Source organism: Physeter macrocephalus, unplaced genomic scaffold (assembly GCF_002837175.3).
Source record: "Physeter macrocephalus isolate SW-GA unplaced genomic scaffold, ASM283717v5 random_226, whole genome shotgun sequence".
Classification (NCBI taxonomy): Eukaryota; Metazoa; Chordata; class Mammalia; order Artiodactyla; family Physeteridae; genus Physeter; species Physeter macrocephalus.
Genome location: NW_021145512.1, coordinates 60,544 through 86,188, shown reverse-complemented (window position 1 = coordinate 86,188; position 25,645 = coordinate 60,544). Strand labels below are relative to the sequence as shown.

The 25,645-nt window shown below is 48.2% G+C and overlaps 2 protein-coding genes and 1 long non-coding RNA gene across 9 annotated transcripts in view; all 3 read right to left on the bottom strand.

Annotated features, from left to right (window-relative positions):
• Positions 1–69: 69 nt before the first annotated feature.
• FBXO39 (F-box protein 39) lies at positions 70–4,414 on the bottom strand. The gene is made up of 2 exons (XM_028484759.1): positions 4,340–4,414; positions 70–1,200 (listed from the first exon to the last, which is right to left on the bottom strand). Exon 2 carries the CDS (start codon positions 1,118–1,120, stop codon positions 80–82), a length of 1,041 nt encoding a protein of 346 aa, XP_028340560.1. The 5' UTR covers positions 1,121–1,200; positions 4,340–4,414; the 3' UTR covers positions 70–79.
• An 879-nt stretch (positions 4,415–5,293) lies between these two features.
• XAF1 (XIAP associated factor 1) overlaps positions 5,294–25,645 on the bottom strand; it is a 69,970-nt gene continuing 49,618 nt past the window's right edge. Inside the window, exons 1-9 of one of the 6 annotated variants that reach the window (XM_028484764.2) lie at positions 15,219–15,292; positions 12,760–12,895; positions 12,521–12,565; positions 12,164–12,220; positions 11,609–11,804; positions 10,354–10,439; positions 7,362–7,703; positions 5,495–5,567; positions 5,294–5,381 (exon numbers count right to left, since the gene is read on the bottom strand). In XM_028484764.2, the coding sequence (XP_028340565.1) occupies positions 5,511–5,567; positions 7,362–7,703; positions 10,354–10,439; positions 11,609–11,804; positions 12,164–12,220; positions 12,521–12,565; positions 12,760–12,895; positions 15,219–15,250 (951 nt within the window). In that variant the 5' untranslated portion in view covers positions 15,251–15,292 and the 3' untranslated portion in view covers positions 5,294–5,381; positions 5,495–5,510. Of the gene's footprint in view, positions 5,382–5,494; positions 5,568–7,361; positions 7,704–10,353; positions 10,440–11,608; positions 11,805–12,163; positions 12,407–12,520; positions 12,566–12,759; positions 12,896–15,218; positions 15,293–25,645 lie in introns of those variants that run through there. The other 5 variants (XM_024127814.3, XM_028484760.2, XM_055082704.1 and 2 more) reach the window with 5 other exon arrangements.
• Positions 15,638–20,371, bottom strand: LOC129391851 (uncharacterized). Of its 2 annotated transcripts, XR_008616616.1 has the most exons (4): positions 19,696–20,371; positions 18,797–19,034; positions 16,973–17,137; positions 15,638–15,891 (listed from the first exon to the last, which is right to left on the bottom strand). It is a non-coding gene; the product is annotated as an uncharacterized lncRNA (long non-coding RNA). The 2 variants fall into 2 exon arrangements; XR_008616615.1 differs by having other exon boundaries at positions 16,973–19,034.

Genomic DNA, 25,645 nt, shown 5'->3' with positions numbered 1-25,645 from the left:
GAGTGAGTGTGTGCGAGCCCAGCCAAGAGCAGGTGGCAGGAACCTGAGGGGCAGCCACTCCTCACCAGCCTCCCAGCCCTCAGCTCATACCTACCTGCAGAGTGTGCCGGAAGGTGGGCAGGAGATCCGTCAGAGTGGGCCTCATGGACCAGTCGGGGTCCCTGAAAGAGCAGTTCCTCAGACTGATGCTCCTGACAGGGATCTCCTGCAGGAGGATCCGGGCCAAGCGCTCATACTTCATGACTTGCTCAAAGAAGAAGTTGACTTTCAGGTGGGTGGCGGACCTGGCCAGCTTGGCCCAGGACATGCCCCAGATGACCTGCCCGTGGGGGTCACGGATGTGGCACTTGATGTTCAGGGTCCAGAGGGTGCCGGCATTGTTCTCACACAGGTTCTCCAGCAGCTCATCGGAGATGCAGTTGTAGCTGAGGGTCAGGGACACCAGGCTGCGGAACGTGGCCATGGTCTTGTTGAACTGGGGGCTGCTGTAGACAGCGAGGTGGTGGCTGAAGTAGTCCTCGATGTTGAGCCCTGACACCATACTCTCTTTCCTTAAGTAGCTCAGGGAGTTGAGGATGTGGCAGCCTTGCTCCACGGTGAGCCTGGCCCCTTTTAGGTTGAGATAATCCAGGTGTTGGCCCATTTTCTTCAAGAAGGAGCTCAAGCTTTTCAAGAACAAGCTCCTGATGCTGTTCCTCCAGACCAGGCGGTCCAGTTCCAGGTGCTGGATGGAGAGAGATTTCAGACGGTTGTTTCTCTTGCCCAGACACAAGAGAAGGCCTTGCATGGTGACCTGGAACTTCTTGGTCAGGACAGCGTTATAAGGATTCAGGAATTTGATCTCCAGGTGCTCCAGATAACTACCAAATTTCTTAACGTACCAAAGAGCCGACTCAAATTCGGACGCGTGTACCCTGGAAGGTCTCCCACTAAACGTGATGGTCCTGTATCGCCAGAGGTCAGCCGAATACATCATCTGGTTCCACCTTCTGCAGACAAGGGCCGCTCTGGACCTGTCCTTGTCTCCCAGCCACCAGAAAATACGACGTAGGCACACATCGGGCAGGGTGGCCCAGCAGCTCTGGTCTCGAGGCTGGATCAGTTGGCCTTCTTCGTCCATCAAGGAACCGGGATGTCCACTGCAGCTGTGTGGTGGGCAGGGCTTCCAAAAATGAGGAAAGAAAAGCGATCACTTGTTTTCTGTGGGGCGTAAAAAGGAAGAACCGTTACCTGCCAAACACATATTAAACCCAATGGAACAAACTTGCACTATGGCCCCATGCGTAGGAACTGGGCCGGTGCAGGGGGTGCGGTGATAAATCCACCGCACTGTGCACATCTGCAAGGAGTCACAGCCCATCAGGGGCCCATCAGGGACATAGACCAGGACTCAATGACAGCACTGTGGGAGACATGAAAACCCTCAGGCGTATTCATGGTGCAGAGTGGCACAAACGGGGGTATTGGTTCTGTCTGTGTAAGAAGAAGTAGAGAGGGCTGCTCAGAGGAGGTGGCATCTGAGCTGGGTGTTGCAGGGTGAGTAGGGTTTGCAAGGCAGACAGGTTGGTGGTGGAGGAACTGGTATACTCCAGGCAGAGGGAACAAGATGGGCAAAGCCACAGAACTGTATGTGTGATGTGTTCACATTCACGGAACTAAAAATTGCTTGGAGCTTAACTTGTGAGGGTCAGGGAGTGATGGAACTGGAGCTGGAGCAGTGGGAGGTGCTGGTTCGAGGGCATCATTCAAGATGCTCTGAATGATGTGATAAAGGCTGTGTCCTACAGCCAGGGATTCTCACTGTGCCCTCCCCCTAAGACCTTGGAATTCTGACATCTTCTCTGGATGAGAATCAGTGTCTGTGTTGAGCGACACTGCTGATGGCTGTGTTTATATTCAGGAGGTGCAGCAGCAGAACAAAGGTGGAGAAGCTCAGCTGAGGTCAGGGCAGGTCGAAGGATCACACGGCCAGAAGTGACGTGGTCAGTCTTGAGGTAAAGAAAGAATACTCTGGGGGGGTGGAGGAAGGATGGTCCATAGTAGAGGCCGGGCTTGAAGCCTGGGACTAGGGTGGCATTATAGTGGGAATCGGGGCGGGTAGTGAGTTCTTTGGCAGACATGATTCGGTAACTGGTGAACACCTGAACCGGGAGGACTGAAAGCTCTCTGACTTGGCTGTTGGATTGCAGGTGGTATCCCCAGCCAGGCTAGGGAGTCCCAGGGAAGAACTGGGCTAAGGCCCCGCCAGATACACTGAGCCCTCGGTCAGACTTTTCATAGCCATCTGCTGTAATCTTCATGGCTTTGCTTTCGATGTTTCCCCTGTCTGAGAACTACCCTCCTTTTCTTTACCTCTCCCAAACCTCCCATTTTTAAAGTTCAAGCCCTACCACTCCAGAAAGCTTTTATCGGCTTCTTTACCAGGTAACCCAAGATCATTCATTGTGGTTCACAAAAACTCAGAGCTGGAAGAGATCTGAGAGTTGATTTTTTTTTTTTTTTTTTAACAGATGGAAACTAGGCCCAGAGAGGTGAAGGGGCTTGCCTATGGTCACACAGCAAGTTAGTAACAGGACTCAGGCTAGACCTGGGCTTTCTTACTCTTCCTCTTACACTTTTTTCCTACCTCCACTTTTCAGGCCTTGGGTTCAGAGGGACAAGTTAATCATAATTTTCAGTTCAGGACAGACACTTGTCTGTGCAAGACCTCTCTTTGATTCTATTTATTCATTTATTCCCTTTTAATTCTATGTCCCACTCCATTGCTCCCCACCACAGGCAACTATTCCAGTGCGTTTGATGTGCTGCTTTTTGTTTGTGTGCGTACTTGCCAAATGTGTGTTCAGTGTCTGTAAGCATCATTCATGCTGCCCTGTGTACCTCTCACACGGCATCTGTCATCTGAATAGACCCGGTGGTGGGTATTCCCTTCTTTCTCTCACCCACTCTCCCTGTGATGGACCCCCAGGCCTCTCCCAGCTCTCCCCGACAGCCCAGTGGCAATGAGCATCCTTGAGCAAAAAGCTCCCGTAGGGGACCTACTTTGGGGTCTTCCCCGTGCCTTTGTCCTCCCTATCCCATGATCACCTACAGAACAGTTTGTGGCCCCTGCCTCCAGCCGGCCCTCCCATCTCCCACCCAGACAGACTTCCACACGGGAACTGGTAGCAGGCTGCCGCCACCCAGGACACAGGGCTCTAGTGGGGTCAGCCGGCTCCCCTTCTCTTTCCCCTCTCTCTCTCAGTGTCCATCCTTAGTATAATCTTAGTATAATCTAAGCCTTTCTCTCCCAGAAACCCACTCACCCCTTGAGACTAGGGACAGCCTCATTCTTCTTTTGAGGAAGTACTTAAACATTTAACTAATGAAGAAATAAGGTTGTGTCTTCAATCACATATATACTGCCCGGGGCTAGGGGACTCCACGGCACTTAGTAAGGAGCAAGGCACCTAAGAGATGCTCAAGAAAAGCTAAACCAGGGAATTTCCTCGTGGTCTGGTGGTTAGGACTCCTCACTTCCACTGCAGGGGGCACCAGTTAGATCCCTGTTCAGGGAACTAAGATCCCACAAGCCTCGAAGAGCGGCCAAGGGAAAAGAAAAGGAAAGAAAAGAAAAGAAAAGAAAAAAGCTAAACCAGTTCGAAAGCTAATCGAAGCCCTTTGACCCAGCAAGGTCGCAGGGTCTGAAGAATTATCAGACACTTTAAGCCATGGGGGGCGGGGGGGTTGGAAGAACATCTTTGGTGGGCTGGGAAAGGTGTTGCAAGCGGTCCAAAAGTCATGTCACCGCCTGGAACCTCCCCTCTTGTAGCTTAGTGGGTTGGATCCTGGTTCTGTCAACTGCGGTATGTGACCTTAGCCAAGTTAATTAATTTATTTATGCCTCAGTCTCCACATCTGTAAATATGGGTAATAATAGTACCTTTCTCCTAGCGTTGGGGGGATTAAACGGGCTGATATACGGAAAGCACCAGAACAGTGCCTGGCACACAGTAAATGTTATACAAGTGTTTGCTGCCATCAGAAAGTGGGTGGCAAGGTGCTTCCAAAACATCCCTGTAGGGAAGGTATTTACAAATGGGAGGTTAGGAACGTGTCCCGGTGAGATGGCGTGCTAGGTGCGGAGCGGGATTCCAACCCAGCCTAAGGACGCTGGAACCTAGGCTGGGTTTACCACGTCACACAGCTGCCAGGCCTGGGAGGAAACCTGGGTGTCCGATCGCCCGGGGAGGGGAGGTGGCCCAGGAGCCTCGCGGGGGCGGCAGGTGAGGAGGGCAGCCCCGCACCCCCGCGCTGGCCTCGGGGCGTCCCCGGCCTGCGCCCGCTCGCGCCGCCTTACCCGCTGCTCGCCGCGACCCGCCGCTCGCTGCTCGGGCTGCTGGGACCGCGAGCGCCGGCCTGCTGCGCCCGCGCCGCCTCGGCTCCGACGCCACCGGCGCCACCGCCGGCTCCGCGCCCGGCCGCCTTTGTGACGCGCCGCCACTTGCCGGGCGCTGCTCATAACCGCGGCCGCGGGGCGCAAACCTGGGGCTGCCAGCTCAACCGATCGTGCGCGTGCGGGCCAAGACGGGTCCCCGCGCAGGTGGCCCTGGAAGGCGCCCTGGCCGGGGGGCCAGAGGCGGGAGGCTGGGCCCCGCGCCCCCTGCCCGTCCCTCCTCATGCGAGGAAGAGGTTCTGCCCCTGGACTTGGGGCGCAGGCCCGCGCAGTCGCCACCTTTCCTGTCCTGACCCATCCCCGGGGTCCTGTCCAGTCCCCGGGACCCAGCGTGCGGGACCTCTCTTTGGGAAACCACCGTCGCTGCCGACCCAAGGAAAGTCTTAGGCAAACCTGACTTCGCCAACTTGACAAAGCTTGAGAAATACCCCACTTTTCCAGTTTCGGGAGCGTGGGGGGTCCTGGGCCCTTCCTTCCCTGGTGGGGTCTGGGGTCTCCCCACGGGCCAGGCAGAAAGGTAGGGTGTGCTGTTTGCTGGGAGGTGGGCTGCATCTCTAGGTGTCTCCCAGCTGGTCTCGCTGCCAACAGCCCTCACTAGCACCTCTTTGTGCTTTACCTGGCTCTCCCCTGCCACCCAGCCTCATTTTTCTCTTCCTTCGCGGCCACTCCCCTTTCCTTGCCGTGCTAGCCGCTGCCATCCGTGGCCCTGGAAAACCAGTGAAAAATCTACAGAAAGGTGGAGGACAAGTTTTCAGGGAGGGCTTCTTTATTCTTCGGGGACAAAGCTGGGTTCCCTAAGGTGTCCAGGCTGTGTGGAGCCTAGATGCTTGATCAGAATTCTCAGGCAGAAGAGCCAGAGCCCATTTTTCTTCTGGTTTATCTGTAGCTCTTGGGGAAACCAACATCTCGGCTCAAAAGGAGGAAAACAGAATCCAAACCTTTTCTTCTACAAGAAAGAAACGCAGTGAGTAAAACCCATCTCTTTTCACAAGTAAAGACTAGCACAGAAAGCAAGCAGAAAAACCAGTGTAAAAACAAAATCTTCTAAATCTGTTGTACCTTTCCTTTTCCAAAGCTAGCTGGAACTTCTCACTTGTTTTCCTTTTGATGAAGCTAACCACGAGCATTTCTCCTAAAGAAATGGATATTAAAAAAGTTCAATGTGTTTAAAGTGGGGAGTGTTAGTTCCTAGGATATCTCTGGGTAATCCTATCCCCAGTTCCCGGAGCAGGAACCCTGAGCTACAGATGGCATAGAAAATGTATGGAGCCCAGTGAGCCATGAGGGGTCTATGGGAGGCTTGGGACAATGTTTAGTAGAGGCCTATCATCATGAGGGGGGTGGACGAACAGATTAGAGGATACCCACACCACGGACTCTTATGCCATTAAAAAAGGGGGGGGGGCAACATCATTTGACTTGGAGGGATGTCCTTGGGTATTGATGAATCATAACATTAAGATGCAAAGAAATGTGTGTAATTGGACTCCAAATGTGTGTGTGTGTGTGTGTGGTTATATAACAGAGTTGCCAGATAAAATACAAGATGTCCAGTTAAATTTTAATTTCAGAGAAACAAAGAATTTTTTTGTGTGTAAGTATGTCTCATGCAATTATTTTGTAGTTATTTTTGTCCCAAGTAATGGATTTTTATTTGCTAAATTCGGCAACCCTACTATGTAAGGATGGAGGGAAGTATGGAAGGAAATTTCAAATTGTGGGAGGCAAGGAAATATGGCACTAATAACACCCCCAGCAAGTATGAAATTCACTCAGCTTTGTAAAATTATGTGCTGTGTGCGTATAGAGAAGAAGTCAGAAAAAACAAGATCTAGGTCTACTTTTTTGTAAGGAATGTGCATCATATATTCAGTGAAAAAGGCAAATGGCAGAGTAATGAATATAGGAAGATGATATATACGGGTAAAGAAAAAACAATTCAAACCCCATAGAGGCTTGTTCATGTTTGTGTGAACAGAGGTAAAGCTTTGGAAGGACACCTACCCGGATACTGAAACTAGTATCTCAGGGCGTGGGACTGGGGAAGTGGGGTGGGTGTGGGGGAGGATGAGCTTTATCTTTATATTTGTTTGTATGGTATCACGTCAACTGGTTACAACAAAATCTAGTATTTAGTAGTATCTAGTACTTTTGTATTTTGAAAAACATGAGATAATGAAAGCTTTTTTTTTTTTTTTTTTTTTGAGTGAGGCATCCTGTTTGGGGCTTAAAAGCATAAGCTTTGGAACTATATATACATGTATTTTAGGCTGGATTCTGCCACTCTCTAGTTGTATAATCCTGGGGAAGCTACTCGACCTTTCTGTCTGGTTTCCTTATCTGTAAGATAGGGATAAAATACCTGCATGGTTTTTATAATGATTAACCATTTGTAAAGAGCTTTGCATTGTAACTGGTGCATAATGGTTAACTACCTCTAATACTAATTCTTATTATTATTGGAAAATAATCTAGGATGTAAAAAAATCAGGCTATTGAGGCCGCAAATCCTGATCTGCTGGAGGCAAGATACCAACTGACTTAGTATCTTGACCAAGGCTCTGATCTCTGGGCCTGGATTGCCTTATCTACACTATGAGCTAGAGAGCTAGATTGGGTATATGCTCTGTTCATTTGTTTGCGCCACAGTTTGGGGGCATTTGCTGTGGTTATTCCCTGGGCTGGGAACTGCAGATACAGAGATGAAAGATCTGGCTCTGCCTTCAGAGGTGGGAGACGATGCACATATATAACCAGGTGATAGGTGCTACGAGAATGGATTTGGACACACAGAGAAAGGGGAGATAAAGGTGTCTGAGAAAAAAAAAAAAAAAAGATGTCTGAGAATATCCTGCAGGTCTTGGATTTCTTTAAACACTGTCCAGATGGCTCCCAGCCGGATAAGAAGAGAATGGAGGCTGGGTACCTGATGTTGGATTAGGGTTGGCAGGGGAAGTAGGATGCCACACTGAGAACACCTCCTCAGAATGTCATAGGCTGTCTCGTCTTCTACAGGAGAGGAGGCCCTGAGCTTGCCATCAGACTTCAAAGGCAGATCCGTGGTTTTGTTTGTGCCTCTTGGTGCTTGCCGTGTTGACTTTTCAGAAAGAAGGGGAAATCTGCTGGTATTTTTTGTCTTTGGACGGACGTCTTTCTCTGCTGTGGAAGTTTCATCTTCAGCAGCCTGACTTGAAAGGGATGAAGGAGGAATATCTGGCTTCCCAACTGGAGAATATGTCACAGAATCTGAGATTGGACGGCATCTGTCCTGCAATTATGAGTCACACTTCAAATTTTAAAATGACCTCAGCTTTAATGGTGGACAATACAATAGGCAAGATAACCTGAAATTTTCCCACTCTGAAATGCTGGATAAAATATGACAAACATTCACTGAGCTGACTTTGCAAGAAAGCAAGCAAGTTCCATGTTCCAGGAGTGAAGACCTGACCTGTTAAGCACATGAGCTGACACTTTAGGAGGAGATGTGGGGTCAATCTCGTATCTAAGAGCTTGGATAAGAGAAGAGTCCCATCCACACAAGACGTGGAATTGGAAGTAAGAGTCCCCTTTTTCCCTGCGTAAAGCTGGGAACCTTGAAGGCTAACCTGTGGTGGCTAAGAGAAAAGAATCGGCTAATTGGACAAGGAAAGTGGCAAGAGAGCTTGCCTACCTTGGACTAGAAATTGAGGGTGCGGAAGCAAAACCGACACTCCTGAAAACTCAAAATCCCAGGCTCACGCCATTCTTGTGTTTGGGGTTCAGATGTACAAAACCCTCACGCTCTGGGAACACCCAAGCGGAAGAATTAATGTACCATTTGGCATGTATGGCAGCCGCAATCACAAAATCCCTCTGGAGGTCACATGATCCCAAACCAGGTCATACAGGATTCTCACAGAGAGCGTCTCACCAAATAGAAGCTCACGATTCAATTTACACACAAGGAAACACTCTACCTTGGGTAAGAGTCACAGACACAACCATTAGCAGGATTAGTCTCCAAGGAGTTCAGATAACAGAACTATAGGAGAGAGACTGTAAAATAAATTAATTAAAAATGATTCAAACAAGAGAAAAGAATACGACCCTATGAAAAAAAGAGTAGGTGAATTTGAAAGAGAGATAAACAGAACTTCTTGAATTGAAAAATACAGACACTGAACCTCAATGGGTAGGCTTAAAAATAGCAGGTTAGATTTGGCCAAGAAAGAATGAACTTGAAAATAGATTTGAGGAAATTATTCAGAATATAGGAGAGAGAAACAGAAAATGTGAAAGGTTAAGGGACACGAGGATAGAACGAGAAGGCCTGATGTACATCCGATATGTTCCACAGAAAGAGTTGGGAGAACATGGAGGGGTTAGGGAATATTGGGGATTCCAAGAGATTATAGCTGAGACCTTTCAGAACCGATTAAGGCAGGACTAAGTCTTTAGATTTGGGCAGGAGAAATTCTGAAGAACAGAGAAGAAAATAAACACACTCGAGCATATTGTTTTAAGCAGGATGAATAAAGAGAAATCTTCTCTTGGATGCATTGCAGTGAAACCAGGAAGATCAAAGGCAAAGAGGATCTTGAAATCAACCAAAGAAAAAGGGTTATCCACAAAGGAATGGCAGTTACACTGAGAGCAGACTTATCAACAGCAATCATAGAGGTGGGAAGACGGTGGAATAAACTTCAAAATGCTAAGAAAAGATACCGGTTAACGTAGAATTGGATACCCAGTTAAACTACCATTCAATAATGCAGGAAAAACGTACCTGTGCAGGCAACTAAAAATTTACTCCTCACAGCTTCTTGCTGAGGGAACTACCTAGACGTGTATTTTAGGAAGAGAGAAATCCTACCCAGATGGAAAGCTTGGGGTTTAAGAAAGAACATGAGCAGAGAGAAAGGTAAATGTGTGAGTATACCCAAGCAGGCATGAATTGCATAAAATGACAGCAATAATAATGACTAAAGAGGGATAGTGTGAAAACAAGGTGAAACTAAATTCCACAGCGTTAACATATAAGGTGGGAATAGGGAATCGGAGTCAACATGTTCTCAAATCCATATATTGTTTGTAAGGAGGGTAGGGAATATGATTAATTTAGACTTTATTAAGTCAAGTATTCCTATTAAAATGCACTAAATGTCACTAATGGTACATTCTATATGTATTGTCTCACAATAAACAAAAAGGTCTAGATCATCCCTACAGGGTCTCTTTAGTTCTGATACTCATATTTCTCTGAATTGAAGGGTAAAGAAAGGACAAACAGTGCTCCATCCAAGCAGAAGGAAATGAGTTCTTTGGAGAGAAGCCTTCGGAAGTTTCCCCAGAAAGAAAATGCTCCATCCTGCAAAAGAAGGGAGCAGCTTGGCACGGGCTAATGCTCTAAAACGTGCTCAGAGTGATGGAGGGAGGAGTCTGTGAATGTTCCCAGGCAAAAGCAATCAATCAATCAATCACATCGTGACATCTTTACAGAACCCCCCTTTTGGTACCTAGCCCTGATATCGGTTTCACTGTGGGAAGATGGAGAAAGTTGTTAACTTTTTCGAGGGAGCTCACAGTCTAATTGAGAAGACTCCCGCATGGGACAGAAGATAATAAGGCAGGTCCTATTAAGGACCAAATTGCCATGTCCATGCCCTGAAGGCTGAAGATGTTTGGAGGTGATCAATGACAGCTGGACTGGTCAGGGAGGCTCCTTGAAGGGCCGGCACGGTTGGAGACCAATTATGTGTGCTAAATTAGCCTAAACCAATTCACAACATCCCTTTTTGAACAAAGCAAAACTGAATACGGGAACCTCTGTTATCCATGCTGTGTAAAATTGGACCCAGAATCTACCTTTCATATCACACTTTTTGGAATATGGACTAGCTATTGGCACCATTAGAAAATAACTAATTTCTACTCACCACATGGTGGAAATACTTATTTCCTGGGATCATTTGGTTGCAATAATGACGGCAGATGTTGCTTTCAGGAGCTGGAATTCTCTTCCCTGAAAAAGCATGGAAACAACAGCACAAATGATTGCCCTTGACAATGGCTAGCCCGACTGTCCCACAACTGCGTACACGGCCTGCAGTCCTGATGATGAACTGTCCCCGGCCTGCCGTGAGTGTCCTGCACTGCCAGGGTCCTTGGCCACACAGGCCACCCACAGCAGGAATCACCCACATCATTTCCTTTAAGCTGCAAAAGTGTACTCGGGGCAGCACACAGCCCTGATGAAGAGACATTTTCCTGGAGCAGGACTGGTTTCTAAGGAGACAGAGGGCGCCGTTACCACAGATGCCAGCCCTGTCCAGCCGGACTGCTCTTTCATTTCACCAGTCTCTGAGCTCTGTGAGCGAACGAGGAGTTATTGCACACATCTTTGTTGACTGTGTGGAAGCTGTGTTGTGTTGTCTTGTTGAAGTTGTGTCGTGTTGATGAAGTCGTGCTAAAGAGTTGTTTGTTGGCTGTATTGAAGCCCAGCCGTGCTGGAAAGGTACACGAATCTCAAGCACTCCAGTTTTTCACGTGCTGATTTTAATAAAATTGTTTACCAGGAGAGACTTAACCATCCAAAGGATTTTAGGCTCTCTCCACGTGTTACCGTGTTACTAAAACCACCAGTGAACACAAGATCTGTCACCTTGCTGTCCTCCGTAAACACATCTCATGAAGAGGTAACCAGGCCAAGAGAACACACAGTGGTACCAGGCGGCCAACACATAGGCCCGAAGGTCAGGAGTTACAACTAGATCCCTTCTGTCCGCTGCTGATGGTGGTAAAAGCTCCTGATTTGGTGTCAGGGAACTTGGGTGTCCTGTCTGGTTTCTGCCTCTAGCAAGCCCCTGTTTCATTCTATGCATAGGTTTCCCATCTGTAAAAGGATGCAGGTGGGTCTCTGCCAGGCTGGAATTGTGCTTGAGGGGTTCCAAGGAAGCCTCCCATTTTGTCGGGCCCCCATTGCCCCTGCACTCAGCTGTGTAGCTCCCAGGCCCGCAGCTCCTGGCGTCTTGGTCTCCCTGGACCAGTCGTTTAGAGACCACAGCAGACACACAAGAAGGCCACTCTAGCACGTGGTCCAGAGTAGCCAGATGAATTTGAGACATGCGTGTCTGTCATCGCACATGTCACCTGTCCTGCCGAGAGCTGACATTCCTTGCCACCGCTGCTCACCTTTCTGGAGCCGGGTCTGCTCACCCCGGCACGCCTCTCTGTGCCGGGCCAGCAGGTGGAGCGCGATGCGCTGGCCGCAGTCTGGGCACACCTCCGCCCGCCTGCAGCAGTGGTGCTCGTGGATGTCCACCTTGTTGAGGCACACGGCCAGCTCACAGAACTGGCACTCAACGGGGCGCTCCTGGCATTCCTTGGCCTGCGGGGAGGCAGGCGGAACGGGCATGGTCCCTGGCCTGCAGTGGCTGCAGGTGCGCTGGGGATATGAGCTTATTTCCCCGGGGGACTGAAGCCAGTAAGAGAAAGCAGTGGGGAAAGGCCGGGGGGTGGGGGGACTCCCCTTGGCAAACACGAGCTCTCTTGGGCTTGTGGACCGTGGCAGGCCCTTCTGACAGGCATCTGGGGGCAGGAGGCCCTGGGATGAGCTAGTGCCCCATTGTGCCCCAGGCCTCCTGGGGCGAGAAGGGAGAGCTGGGGCGGGGGGTTGGGGGAGATCTTTATTATTGGCCCCTTCCCCTCCTCCCGGGCTTGGGAGAAGAAATCACAGCGGACTCTCACCTCGTGAATCTCCAGCAAGTGCTTCGGCAGGCTCTGCTGACACATCGCGCACCCCACCTAAACACGGAGGGAGGCGCTGGAGTCCCACCCAGCTCAGCGGCCCTGGCTCTGTGTGTCAGGTGCGGCTCTGTGAACGCCTGGGGGCAGGAGTCAGGTTCCCTCGTCTCCCTGCAGCACCAGCCCCGTGCTCAAGGGGCATGTGTGGGACCCGCTGGGTTGAAATGGATGCCTGAGCTTGAGGATCTCCAGAAACAGCAGGAGAGAAAGGTTAACCTTTGACCAGCCTTGGCCATGAGTGCCTTCTAGAGCTCTCCTTTCCTGTCTCTCCTCTTGACACATCTCGAAAGAACATTTTACCTTTCCTGAAACAGGGACCCCCTTGCCTGGGCCGAACCCATTCGCCTGTAGGGAAAGGATAGGGGATGGGAAAACCAGGGTTGACTCAGTGCAGTACAAGAAAGGCAGATTTGACTACCCTTTCCACTCCACAGGGGGTGCTGGGCGCGGGGTGCCCACGTGAGACGGGCTGCAGTGAGGACCAGGCTCCAACTCGCCGCCTGGCGCTCCCACATCCAGCCCTGCTTCTGCCTCCCCACCTGCTGGTGCCCTGCCCCGCGGTGCTCTTCCATCTTATCCCGCAGGACGGGTTCCTTGCACTCCGGACAGAGGACCAGGAACAGCAGACAGTGGGCCTCATGGAGGGCCAAGTGGCCAGGGGCCACGCTTCTTTTGCTGCAGGATCAAGACGGAGGAAAAACAGGCTTATTTCATGGTATAAAGCATGGAGCCGTATTTCATATCCAGGGCTGCTGGATTAAGATCTTTCAAGGCCTCGAGCACTGAAAATATGATGACGATATGCCACCTGCCCCCCTTCCCCACGTTGGTCCTAAATCAGAACAATGCAAAATCATAAAATAAGTGTAAGGATGCTCTGTCAGCTCTTCTATTGCCTGGGCTGAGAGGGGGTGGGCAAGGAGGAGCAGGAGGCAGAGATTACAAAGGGGCCGGAGGAAACTTTGGGGGGTCATGGATAGGTTCATTATCTTGATTGTGATTGATGAAATATAATTTATATTTTAAGGCAGGACAAGAAAAAATTAAACATAAAATTCTCTCTGTGTTTGTTCGGGCCTCCTCCCTTCCTAATGTACGGTGTGTGTCTGTATTACACATTAACCAGAGCTCCTCAAAGATGGGAGCGCCTGCTGGATTGTAAAGATCAATTTTTTCTTTCTTTCTTCTGAAGTAACTTTATAAAAGAATAGGGTTCTTTCCCAGCTCTGTAGGGGGTGCTAATGACAGTGACTCGCTGTTTGCTTGGTACACTTTGTACTTGCTTACTTGGACTATGTATCCTTGGTGAACTTTTTGTGAAATATCAGTATGTCATTTTCATGTATGATCCTTTGTCTCAAAAATGTATACGACTGTGCCTTTGACTTTTAATTGGTGGGACAGTTCTCAGAGCTTTCTGAGAATCTGCTTCCTGGGTTATCATTCTCAGTGTGGCTTGAATAAAATTCCCTTTTGGTCTTCCTAACTTGACAGTTTATTGAATTTTAGTAGACATGGTGATGGTTTCACGGGTATATATCTATGTCAAATGGCACACTTTTAAAATGTACCACAGGGCGTTCCTTGGTGGCGCAGTGGTTAAGACTCCACACTCTCAATGCAGAAGGCTCTGGTTCAACCCCTGGTCAGGGAACTAGATCCCACATGCATACCACAACTAAGAGTTCACATGCCACAACTAAGGAGGCCACCTGCCTCGACTAAGACCCGGTGCAACCAAATAAATAAATAACATAAATATTTTTTAAAATGTACCATAAATGCAGTTTATGTCAATTATACCTTGGTAAAACTGTTTTTAAAATGAAATAACAAATATCAAATTCTTTCAAATATTTTGTCTATTTTCAAACGCTCCCCTGCTTGGCCCAAAGCCAGTTGGAAATCCAGCCCTGCATGCCCACTCTCCTTGCAAGGGCAATGCCGACTTTCAGAATCCCCATAGGGAGAGCTTCCCAGGTCTCCCAGAACGAGAAGCCAAATACCTTTCCCTGCCTTAAGGCTCACCTGTGCAACCCACAGAGAGGTTGAAACCCTTCTTGGAGACCCCAAAAAACACAAGCTTCTGACCCTCCCAGTTCCCAGGCAGGGTGTTTCTTAATACTCCTCCTTTCATTTCAACCAGCTCTTGCTTGTGGCAGCTTGGGAGAGAGGACACGTAGTGGCCATAGCTCTAAAGGCCTCAAGGATGACGAGAGTTGCCCGCCCATGTCCTGGGCACATGGGATGTGGCCAGAGGGGAGTAGCCAGAGCCTCACTCTGCTTGGTCTGAACAAGGTCTTGGCTTCTGCACAGCCCAAGCAGGTGGCACAAAGGCTGCTTCCCACTCCCTTCCTCTATTCTTGCCCCTCTGCCCGGCCTGGCCCCTTTCTCCTTCTGTCCGGCCTGGTCCTTCAGCTCTTCTTCCCGAGCTGGTTAAGCCAGGAGCGTCTGCCTGGAGAAAGCTCTCTGGGAGGGATCCCCCTGGTTCCCACCACAGGTAGGGAGCTTCGAGAGTGAGGTACTTCAAGGGGCCGCGTCTCCCTGAGTTAGAGGTGTGGTCTGGGACCCCTGCTCTATCCCCTCACCCCGCTCCACAGCGCCCTCTCAAGGTGAGGGCGGGTGTGGTCCCGGACAATCTCCGTGGGCCCCTTTCTCTCTAAGACTGGTGTGAAGAGCATATGATCAGAACTCCAAGTTAGGACCCAAGTTCTGAAAAATATGAGTAGCCCAGCAGGGGCAGTTAGCCTGGCTGTTTGGCTTTGGAACTGCCCCAGAAAGTCTGAAATATCTGGGGTGGGGGTGGGATGGCATTCAGGGATGTTAGCCAACCCTGACCATCCCTCATCATCTTCCTACATCTCCTGAGTTTAAATCTTCCATCCTGGCCCTCCTGGGTACAAGGGCCCTTTTCTCTTAACTTCAGAAACAGCCTTATCCTGTCTGCCCCTCTCACTAGCCAGCCTCAGGTCAAGCCGCCGGGAAAGCAACTTCTTACCAGTTCCTGCACACCTGGAAGTTTCCCTCCATGTTCTGGTCTGCAGAGTCTTTCTGTTTCGACGAGTTTCGGTTCTTGCAGGCAGAGAAACAAAACTGAAAGTGTTCCAACAACCCGGCCCACAGCCCAGGAAGGGAGGGGTTTTCAGATTTCTCAGCCCAGGGCTGCTCCAAGTTACCTGTGGCTGGCTGGACACTCCAGGAAGCCCCTCTGTAGCTCGGCCAGCCCAGCCGGCCCCTGCCGCCTCCCTCGGCCTGTGCTGCTGCCACCAGCTGTTTCTACGACCCCTTGGGTGGGAGCCAGAGGCCAGGCCTCCCCCTGGGCAGCAGCCCCTCCCCTCAGCCAGGCTGGCCTCACTGCATCCATGTCTCTCCATCCCCTTCCATAAAGCACTGACCTCCCTCTCCCTCCTGGGCCTCTTGCTGGGCCTTCCTCTGCCGGGCAGAGAGCTGGCGTGCCGTGTTGAACTTGAAGGTTGTTCCCTGAGCGTGGCTCCCGGACTTCCTGCGTCCTACTCAGGGCCGGGAGAAACTGGGGATGCAGCGTGGTGTGTGCCAAGACTGCAGCCTTTGGAGTCACATCGCTTAGCAGCCTGGTGATCTAGGGCAACTGCCTATGCCCCGAGCGCCTCTTTCCCCGCTTGTAGATAATTACAGCAAACACAACTGTAATGCTAACAAGCGGGCGGGCAAATGAGGAAGCCTTCAGACACAGAAACCACTGCACTGAGGGGTGATGTAACTTGCACACGTCGCCAGCCAACAGGCAGCAGAATCAGGCTTTGAACCCAGGCAAGGAGGCCCTAGGCTTGTCTCTCCCAGAGAGGCCAGAGGGTCGGGAGATGGGAGTTCGAATCCTGAGAGTGGAACTGACTGGCAGCTTGAGTCACTTTAGCCTCTGTGCTTGTTTCCTCATTTTTTTAAGATTCAACTGGGGACCTGGGGGACTTTGGGAGTCCGGATGCTCCCAGAAACTGTGTGAAAATTTGCTTCCATCAGAGTACGTGGACTCAAAAGGAGTCCAGGACCCAGACAGCTATAAAGGACTGGACTAACTGACCCCAAAATTGGAGGTTCAAAGAAATCAAATTCTGCTAAAGGCAACACATGTCCAAAATTATATACGCCTAATTGGATCAAGTGAATATAGAACAGTTGTTTGTCTACTTGTGTTCTTTTCACAGGGAGAAGCAGGATGTAATTAGTTAAATAAATAAAAATGATAAAACTGTATCTAATCGCTCAGTGGGAACTGAAAAATTTGCAAATAATTGCAACCCCATCAGAAACATTTGGATTTTATATACTTCACCTTGGCATTTTTAAGGAGATTTAATGTGTATTTCTGTTTCTCAGAATTTTATTTGTAAAAAACCAAGCCTATCTTGAATTAGCTTCAATATTCACCTTTATTTTTTATAATAAACACGATTAAGATATTAGTGAATAATTGGAGAATTTTGATTGTGGCTTTGCACATTTGTCTAAGCATGTTAATTTATTTGAACTTTAGTGAGCACGCCGACTACATAACTCTACAGCACTTGCTCAACGTGTAGCAGCTTTTCGCTAATACATGAGTAAGTCCCTCCTGATGTTCAGAAGGTCAGCAATCGAAAAGGGACCACTGAGGTAATGGGTAATCCTAACTCAAGGCACTTAGCCTGACGTGTGGCCGTTTATCGGGATTCTTGGGGCTGCAAGGACGGTAGTTCCAAAACTTGTCCACATATTGGAATCACTTGGGAAACGTACCTGCCCAACTCCAGAGAGCGTGATTTCCCTGGTCTGGCATGTGGCTGTGACTTTGGAGCTTCTGAAAGGTCCCAGGTGATTCTAACGTGGAAGGAAGTTGGGAGCCACTGATGCAGGGGGAAAGGGCTGGTTCTGAGTTCCAGCCTCGGCCCTTTGCCTTCTCATCTGAACAATAAGAGGATGGGGCACATGAGCTTCACTCAAGATTCCAGAAGTGTGGGACCCACCTTTGGTGCTCATGGAAGGAAGACGGGGCTGGGTTTCTGCAGGAGGAGAGCTGGGAATCTGTGGGTGGAAGTCCCAGGAGGCCCCGAACTTCCTCCTGGTTACGACCCAGTCCCTGGATGAACCTGTCAGGGATGGAGGGGACCTGGCCCCAGGAGTGAGGCCAGGAGGGTCTAGGATTCAGTGAGCATGCAGCTCTCATGTTCCCCTGTGGGTGAGCTTGCAAGAAAGCCCATCTAAGCCAAGGTGCAGACAAGCTCTTTGTCTGGGCCAGCCCAGGGTAGCACACAGGAAGAGAAGGGGTGCCGGCCTGCCAGACGGAGTGCTTTTCTGGGATGTGGGAACAGGATGGGAGGCTGCTTACATACCCCTCACCTCCACTTGCTCGACAGACCCTCTCTCATGTGCATCTCCCACCCCCGGGGTCCTCAGAGCTTTCCCAGACCCCAGACACAGCTGTGCTAACAGAAGGATTCCAAAGCACCACACTGAGGGATGGCACAAGCAGGCTGAGAGAATTCGTGTGAAGTCTGCAAATGCAGTGAGAGCAGCTTTTCTGAGGATAGTGGGATTAAGGAAAAGGTTGAGACGTGGTCTCCAGCCAACTACCAGACTCTAAAATTCAGGTACCGAATGAGAGACAGTCGGTGGGAACAATAAATATCGGTGATAGGAGATAACAGCGGCGAATGAATGCTTAAATATTTCCTGTGTTCCAGGCACTATACTAAACGTTTTACAGGCGGGATCCTTTTTAATCTGCCCGATGGCTCTGGTGTAAGGATTATTACCCCATTTTGTACCTATGGAAATGGAGGCACAGAGAGGTTAAGTACTTTGCTCACGGTCACACAGTGATGTCAGAACTGGGATTGAAACCAGGGTGATCTCACTTAGGGGTCTATAAACCCAAGCCAGACACCATCTACCTTATTTGACAGCTGGTGGGGATGGGGGGGACCCGGGTTAGCTTCCTGACTCCCTTCCTCACCAGCTGGGCAAATTTTTTTTTTTTTTTTTTTTTTTGGCGGTACGCGGGCCTCTCACTGCCGTGGCCTCTCCCGTCGCGGAGCACAGGCTCCGGACGCGCAGGCTCAGCGGCCATGGCTCACGGGCCCAGCCACTCCGCGGCATGTGGGATCCTCCCAGACCGGGGCACGAACCCGCGTCCCCTGCATTGGCAGGCGGACCCCCAACCACTGCGCCACCAGGGAAGCCCTGGCAAATTCTTTAATCCCTCTGGCCTTTGCTTCCCACGCCTGTCTATCTCCGGGCAGTTTTATGAATAGCAACCATAGTGGAAAAAACTGTGCTTTCACACACATTGTCTCCTGCTGAGATCCCCCAGAATGGAGGGGGTGGTAGAGATGTCAAAGAGGGCTGCACAGGTGAGATGTTCCAGGGGACAAGGATCAGTGATGGGGGCTATGGCGGTGGAACTGGAAAGGACCATGAGTTTTTTCATCTACATCCTAATCGTCTTCCAAGATGTCTCCTCTTCCCGGGCTGGCCCACCCCTGCACCATCCCTTCCTTACATCTCAAAATTCCACAAGTTCTTCAAGGCCAACTCTGACATTATCACTGATACAGGACCTACCTCCTCTGTCTCTGGTTATGGTTGGCTGCTTGTCTGTCCGTTGCCCCAACTTGCCCTCAGCCAACCACGCGGGTAGGTGATTTGAGATTCATCACCTCTTTCCTCAGGCTCTTGCTGATTCATCACCTTCCTCCAGAGGGGCCCATGTGCTTGTGCCTGGTAGGCCATGAAGCCCTGGGCTGTGCAGTAGTGGGCAGGTAAACGCTGGCTGAGCTGAACGGGTGTGCACGATGCGGGTCTGAGAAATCAGAGCAGAAGCTAGAAATCTCCCTGCACCCTCACCTCCACCCCACCGCACCCCAGAACCCGAGGGCCCTCCAAACAGCAGCGGAGGCCATTTCCTTCTGAATTTTAAAGATAACTTATATTCTATAACTAATGCAGAACTATGTTTGCTTTGAAAGCAGTTAGAATATTACAGACGAAGGAAAATTTCTTTTGGAGCACCATGGCCGATCCTGAGCCATCACTATTTTTAACCGGAGTGTGTAACCAAGGCACATTCTGGTTGGCACAAAAGCCTGTCCCCGTTCCCACTGTGACATGAATCAGTGCTGCGGGCCTGCCCGGTTTCATCATTCTGCCTCCGTCTTTGGCTGGCCACCAACCCCTCCCCAACCCCAAACCCATAAAAAAAACTAGATGAGAAATGCTCTGTTGTGAGCTGAGAATTCCTCTCCAGGGCACTGCGGCTACCGGCTTGGCAGTGGTCAGGAGTTTCCGGCAGCCTCTTTTGTGTCCGGCCTGTGGGTCAGGGGAGTGGGGGAAGGGGTGTCACAGGGAACTAATCCCTCCGACGTGACTTGGCAGGGCTGCCCAGCGTGACCTTCCAACGGGAGGACGGAAAGGGGGAAGCAGAAATTCTAGGCTGGCCCAGGAAGCAGAGTAATAGTACATACCTCGATGCGTTGTTTTGAGGATAAAATGAGAAATTGTGTGTGAAAGCCGTACAAGGTCACGGAAGACAGGAGAGAATATTAAAAGGTTATTTCCATGGTTGACTTTGAGAAGGGATCTTGGTCAGGCTTTCTTCTCTTAAGGGATCGCTACGCTAAGGAAAATGATGTAACGACAGAGGTATTTTACCTCCCAGACAAAAATTACATGGTGGAATTGTGCACACTTCTGTCGGTCATGCCTTTAGAAAGATCCTGTGGTCAGAGCGGGCCTGAGTCCTGGGAGACATGATCATTGAGATTGCAGTCTCCCCAGGTACGATATGTTTGGGTGGGAGTTTGTTTTTCAGACCACAGGCAATTGCATCAAATGACGAGTCTCTGGATGGACTTCAAGCCTTGGGAATACCTGTGATTGTGTCTGGGGCAGATTCCAGGCCTGGCTGGGCTGCAGAGTCAGGGGATGCCCTGCCGGCTCCTGCTTAGCTGGCATCCAAAGGGGAGGAACCTTGTCATTAAACTCATGGGCAAGAAAGAGCAACTCCATCGTATTCTGTCTGCAATTGTGGTCCCAAGTATTTTTCCCTTCCATTCCTTCGGAGGCCTGTTTCCACACATTCTCAGCTCTTTTCCTGGTCAAAGCACCTCCTCACCTTCTTCCCCTACCCATCCCCACCCCATCGGCAACCCCAGCTCTCCTCCAGATGGTCACTGCTTCAGGGCCCCCAAGGCACATCTCAGGGTCAGTGTTCTGCGGCTTTCTCCCTCTTGCTGGTGATTTTCTAAATCTCAATCATGGAATGGTCACCTTAGTTGCTGCCAAATCTCACGTGACCCAGGACAAAGGCCCATGTACATTAAATCTTTTATTGTCACTATTTTTTGGGGGGGCGGGGGGGCGGGCAGGCGGGGAAATGAAAGAGAGAAAAATGTAGACCCTGAGCATCTTTCCGCTGCCAGAAAAGCTGACTTCGTATAAGTCATGCTGATGAACAGCCACTCGTTTTAGAGAATAATTAGTGTCTTTCAGTTTTTAAAAATGGACCCCCCCCCACGACCTCATTTAACATTAATTATCTCCTAAGAATCTTATCTCCAAATACAGACACTTTGGGGGTCAGAGCTTCAAAATATGAATTTGAGAGGATACAATTCAGTCCTGACACCCTCTGACAATGTCATAAATTGTGCATTAAAAAGCCATGGGAATTCTAAAGAAATCAAGAGGGAAAAGAATGGTCTTTTGTATTTATCCACACACAATACGATTCTAAGCCTGACTACCAGAGTTAGATCAAATTTCACCGGATAAAGGCACATTCCCCTTGAGCCCGACCTCACTTCAGTCACTAGTTGCAAGTTCAGGGACTCCAAACGCTCCCACACGCCTGACGGGCTACAAATCCTGGGGTTCCCACTAGCTACTAAGGACGCCAGCCACAAGCTTGGGGGTCCCCAGGTTACCCTCACTTCTGATCAGCTGGCTACAAGTCTGGGAGTTCCCACGACTCCCTCAGGTACGAGAATCCACTAGAATGACTCATGGAACTCAGGAAAGTGCTATACTTATGATTACAGTGTATCATAAAGGATACAAACCAGGCCCAGCCAAATGAAGAGACACAGGATGAGGTCTGGAGGCTCCCAGACGAAGAGCTTTCATGTCCTCAGGGATGAGCCACCCTCCCAGCAGGTGGATGTATGATCACCAGTTAGAATGTTGATATACAAAATGTTGAGAAGACATGGGGAGGGAAAGGAGAAATGGCTGGCAGTGATGTGGTAGGATTTGTGTAAGAGGGCTGCATGCTCATCTTTTATGATAGGAAGTCAAGAAATATTTTATAAACTTGGGAAGTCGCAAAATCGCAGTTTATTTTACTTAGAAATATGGGGAATTCCCTGGTGGTCCAGGGGTTAGGACTCCACGCTTCCACTGCAGGGGGCACGGGTTCCACCCCTGGTCGGGGAACTAAGATCCCGCATGCTGCATGGCGCAGGCCAAAGAAAAGAAAAGAAATATAGAGGTAAACACTGGAAGAAAGTGCTAGAAGTACTGTTGCAAGTGTGTACCTCTGGGGGATGGGAAGAGGTGGGGTAGGTAGGGTGATTAATTGGTTGTTGTTGAAATATCTGTTTAGTGCTGTTGAACATCTTGATTTAGTTCCTTCTTTTTATTTTATTTTATTTATTTTTGGCTGTGTTGGGTCTTTGTTGCTGCATGCGAGCTTTCTCTAGTTGCGGCGAGAGGGGGCTACTCTTCGTTGCGGTGAGCGGGCTTCTCATTGCAGTGGCTTCCCTTGTTGCGGAGCACGGGCTCTAGGCACACAGGCTTCAGTAGTTGTGGCTCGCGGGCTCAGTAGTTGTGGCTCACGGGCTCTAGAGAGCAGGCTCAGTAGTTGTGGCACACGGGCTCAGTAGTTGTGGCTCACGGGCTCTAGAGAGCAGGCTCAGTAGTTGTGGCTCACGGGCCTAGCTGCTCCGCATCGTGTGGGATCTTCCCGGACCAGGGAACGAACCCACATCCGCTGCATTGGCAGGCGGATTCCCAACCACTGCGCCACCAGGGAAGTCCCTTTAGTTCCTTCTTGTCGCCATCTCGGCCCTTTCTAGCGGTACGAGGGCGCCGGTAGAGCCAAAGAGATAACAGGTTGCCGCAATGATGACCATCAACAGCCAGATTGGAAATGTCATTAGGAGAATGAACTCTGTTTTCCTTCATTCCAGGGCCACTTCCATGTATGGCCGCTGATGGGAAGAGCAAGTAAGGCAATGCAGATCAGACCACACTGCTTATTTGACCTCAACACTAGCCTGCTTGGCAGGAAGAAACACCAGATATTCAGGGTAATCAAGAAACTCTAGGGCACACAGTTGGGAGAACACTCACATTTATATACAATCCAAAGCTCCACCTCTGTTCCTTCCTCCTCCGCCCATACTTGGAGGGCCGTCTGTACCATCCTCAGGGCAGATGAAAAGAACCACACATACAGACTTCCAGATTAGGTCCATATAACTACCTTTTGGAATTATAGTAAGGGAAGTCATTTAGGCATACTGGGAAACCTTCCCTTCTGCTTGCACAATTTCCCTTCTGTTGCATTCCTCTTGATTTTTTTTTTTAACAGTTATATTCCGGTCTCTGTCCCTTTTTGGTTGAAGTTAAGCAAAACTAGATTATTTACTTACATATTGTAAATGACAGCTGGCGTTCTGTTGATATCTTCTCTGCTATCCCTCTATTTTTTTCTTTTTTTCTGAAATTTCTAAGCAAAGACCTGACTTTCCAGTTTCCTATTTCTACTTTAAATAAAATTTGATCTTTCTATAAATTTTGTTTATTTCTTGAAATAATCCCCTCACTTATTTTATATAAGTAAAAGCATTATTATTAATATTTTTAAATGTCAAAAAAATCTGTTCACCCACTACTCAGCTTAAGAAAATATTAGAAATAATAGTTGAAGTCCCCTGTGTCCTCCAGTTCTGTTTTCCTGCCTTCCCACATACAACTACTCTCCTATATTTGGAGCTTATTATTCCTTTGCATGGCTTGTAAACATTTACTACGTATGTTTGGACCCATAAACAACATATAATATTGTTTTTGCCTACTGTTAAACCTTGTATAAATGGAGTTAAAATGTATATGATTCTACAAATAAACAAATTAAAAACTCCTTTGACCCTCTAGCCCTTTCAAGTAAATCTCATTTTTTTTTTTTTTTTTTTTTAACAACTGAACTTCTGTAAAGAGAAGTCTCATCTTGCTTGTTTCCATGTGTCATCTCCCGTCCTCTCTTTACCCTACTGCAGTCTGGCTTCTGCCCCCGCTGAACCCCATTCCATCTACAGTTACCTTATCGTCCAGTCCTCATCCACTTGACAATCCGCACTGTGGGGATTCTGAACAACTTTATATAAACAGAATTATATAACTTAATTCAGAGGGATAGAACTCTATACGGCATCTTTAACAACGAAATGCAATGTGCTATAAAAGGTACACATTTTACTAAAGGGAAGACCCTCCCAACAAATATTTTAATCTTTTCTATTGATGGATGTATCTGAAAGAGAGAGAGAGGGGGCAAAAAAAGGACTTGCCATTCAGCAAGAAGGAACTGAATAATTAGAGCAAAGGGGAAATTGTGAGTCCTCACTCAGCGAATCTGTGTTTTCAGGTTTGCCAATCAAGGCCACCATTACTATTTCACGGCACAAAACTTTGGACCCAGCATCAATTTGGAAAAGGGATCAAAGTTCACATTTTCATTCAGACCTCACTTGTATACACAGTGATAAAAAGATCCCTAACTTAAAAACACCCAGTTCTTTTTCATCCCTATGCTGCTCTAACTATCCCTCTATATCCCCACCCCCAAAGATGACCTTTGGAGACTAAATATTCAATAAGTGGGACATTAGCTATTCTTCTTTGTCTGAAATATTTTTTTTTCCTTTATCTTATACCTGGAGCCTCATGAATGTTTTTCTAGTGTTAAATATATGCAGGCCCCTTTAAAAATACTATGAGCATTTATTTTGCAATATTTAAAATACGTTAAAAACTATAAAGGAAAATATGATAAACATCTCTGTATTCACACCCAGTTAAAATGATAAAACATTTCAGATATTGTTGGAGCTCTCCTCTCTAATCACAGGCCTCCTCCCTAACAGGTTAAAACCAGACTGAATATGGTGTTTATTTATGCCTCTAGTCTTTATACTTTTACTATTTCTGTTTGTATCCTTAAGCAAAATATAGTATTATATTGCATCTTTAAAATTTTATAAGCATTATCACTCTGTAAGTCTCCTTCTGTAACTTACTTCTTTCACCAAATATTATAAAGCTTTCACCAAATACTTATAAGCTTCATTTATATTTATGTGTATACCTCTAATTCCTTCATTTTTCCTGCTATATAAAAATCTGGCATGAAAATATCCCAATTTATTTATTTATTCTCTTGCTATTGGATTTTTCAAATTTTTTGTTCTTGCAAACACTATTACTATAACTTTCTTTTATATCTCTCCTGTGCCTATGTGCAGATTTTTTTTCCTAGGACAATGATCTTTGAACTTCTTGTGCACGCATGTGCTCCCTAAGGTAATTTTGAAAAAATTATGTATCTCTTTCCACATTTTAAGTTGTCATCTAAATTTTTTATCATAAGTTTATTTAAAATTTTTTTAATGTATATATATATATTTTATTTATTTAAAAAATTTTTATTTTATATTGGAGTAGAGTTGATTAACAATGTTTTGTTAGTTTCAGGTGTACAGCAAAGTGATTCAGTTATACATATACATGTATCTTCTTTTTCAAGTTCTTTTCTCATTTAGGTTATTATAGCATAAGTTTAAATACTAGTTTGAGCCATATGAATCTGCCATATTTGTAGGTTGAAAATGGTTGAATATTAACAATTTCATATAGTTCAAACTGATAGTTGCAAAGAATGTCATGTCTGGTTATTATAAATATCATTTAAAAATAAAATTGTTACTTCACTTTTCAACATGTATCCAATGGAATGTAAATAACATAGTAACTTGATACATGCTATTATCCACTTTATTTATTTTTTAAAATTTATTTTTGGCTGCGTTGGGTCTTCGTTGCTGTGCTCGGGCTGCCTCTAGTTGCGGCGAGGGAGGGGCTGCTCTTTGCTGCGGTGCACGCAGGGTTCTCACTGCGGTGGCTTCTCTTGTTGTGGAGCACAGGCTCCAGGCGCGCGGGCTTCAGTAGTTGTGGCGCAGGGGCGTAGCTGCTCCGCGGCAGACCAGGGCACGAACCTGTGTCCCCTGCGTTGGCAGGCAGATTCTTAACCACTGAGCCACTAGGGAAGCCCTCCACTTCAAAAATACTCAAATAGGGCTTCCGTGGTGGCGCAGTGGTTGAGAGTCCGCCTACCGATGCAGGGGACGCGGGTTC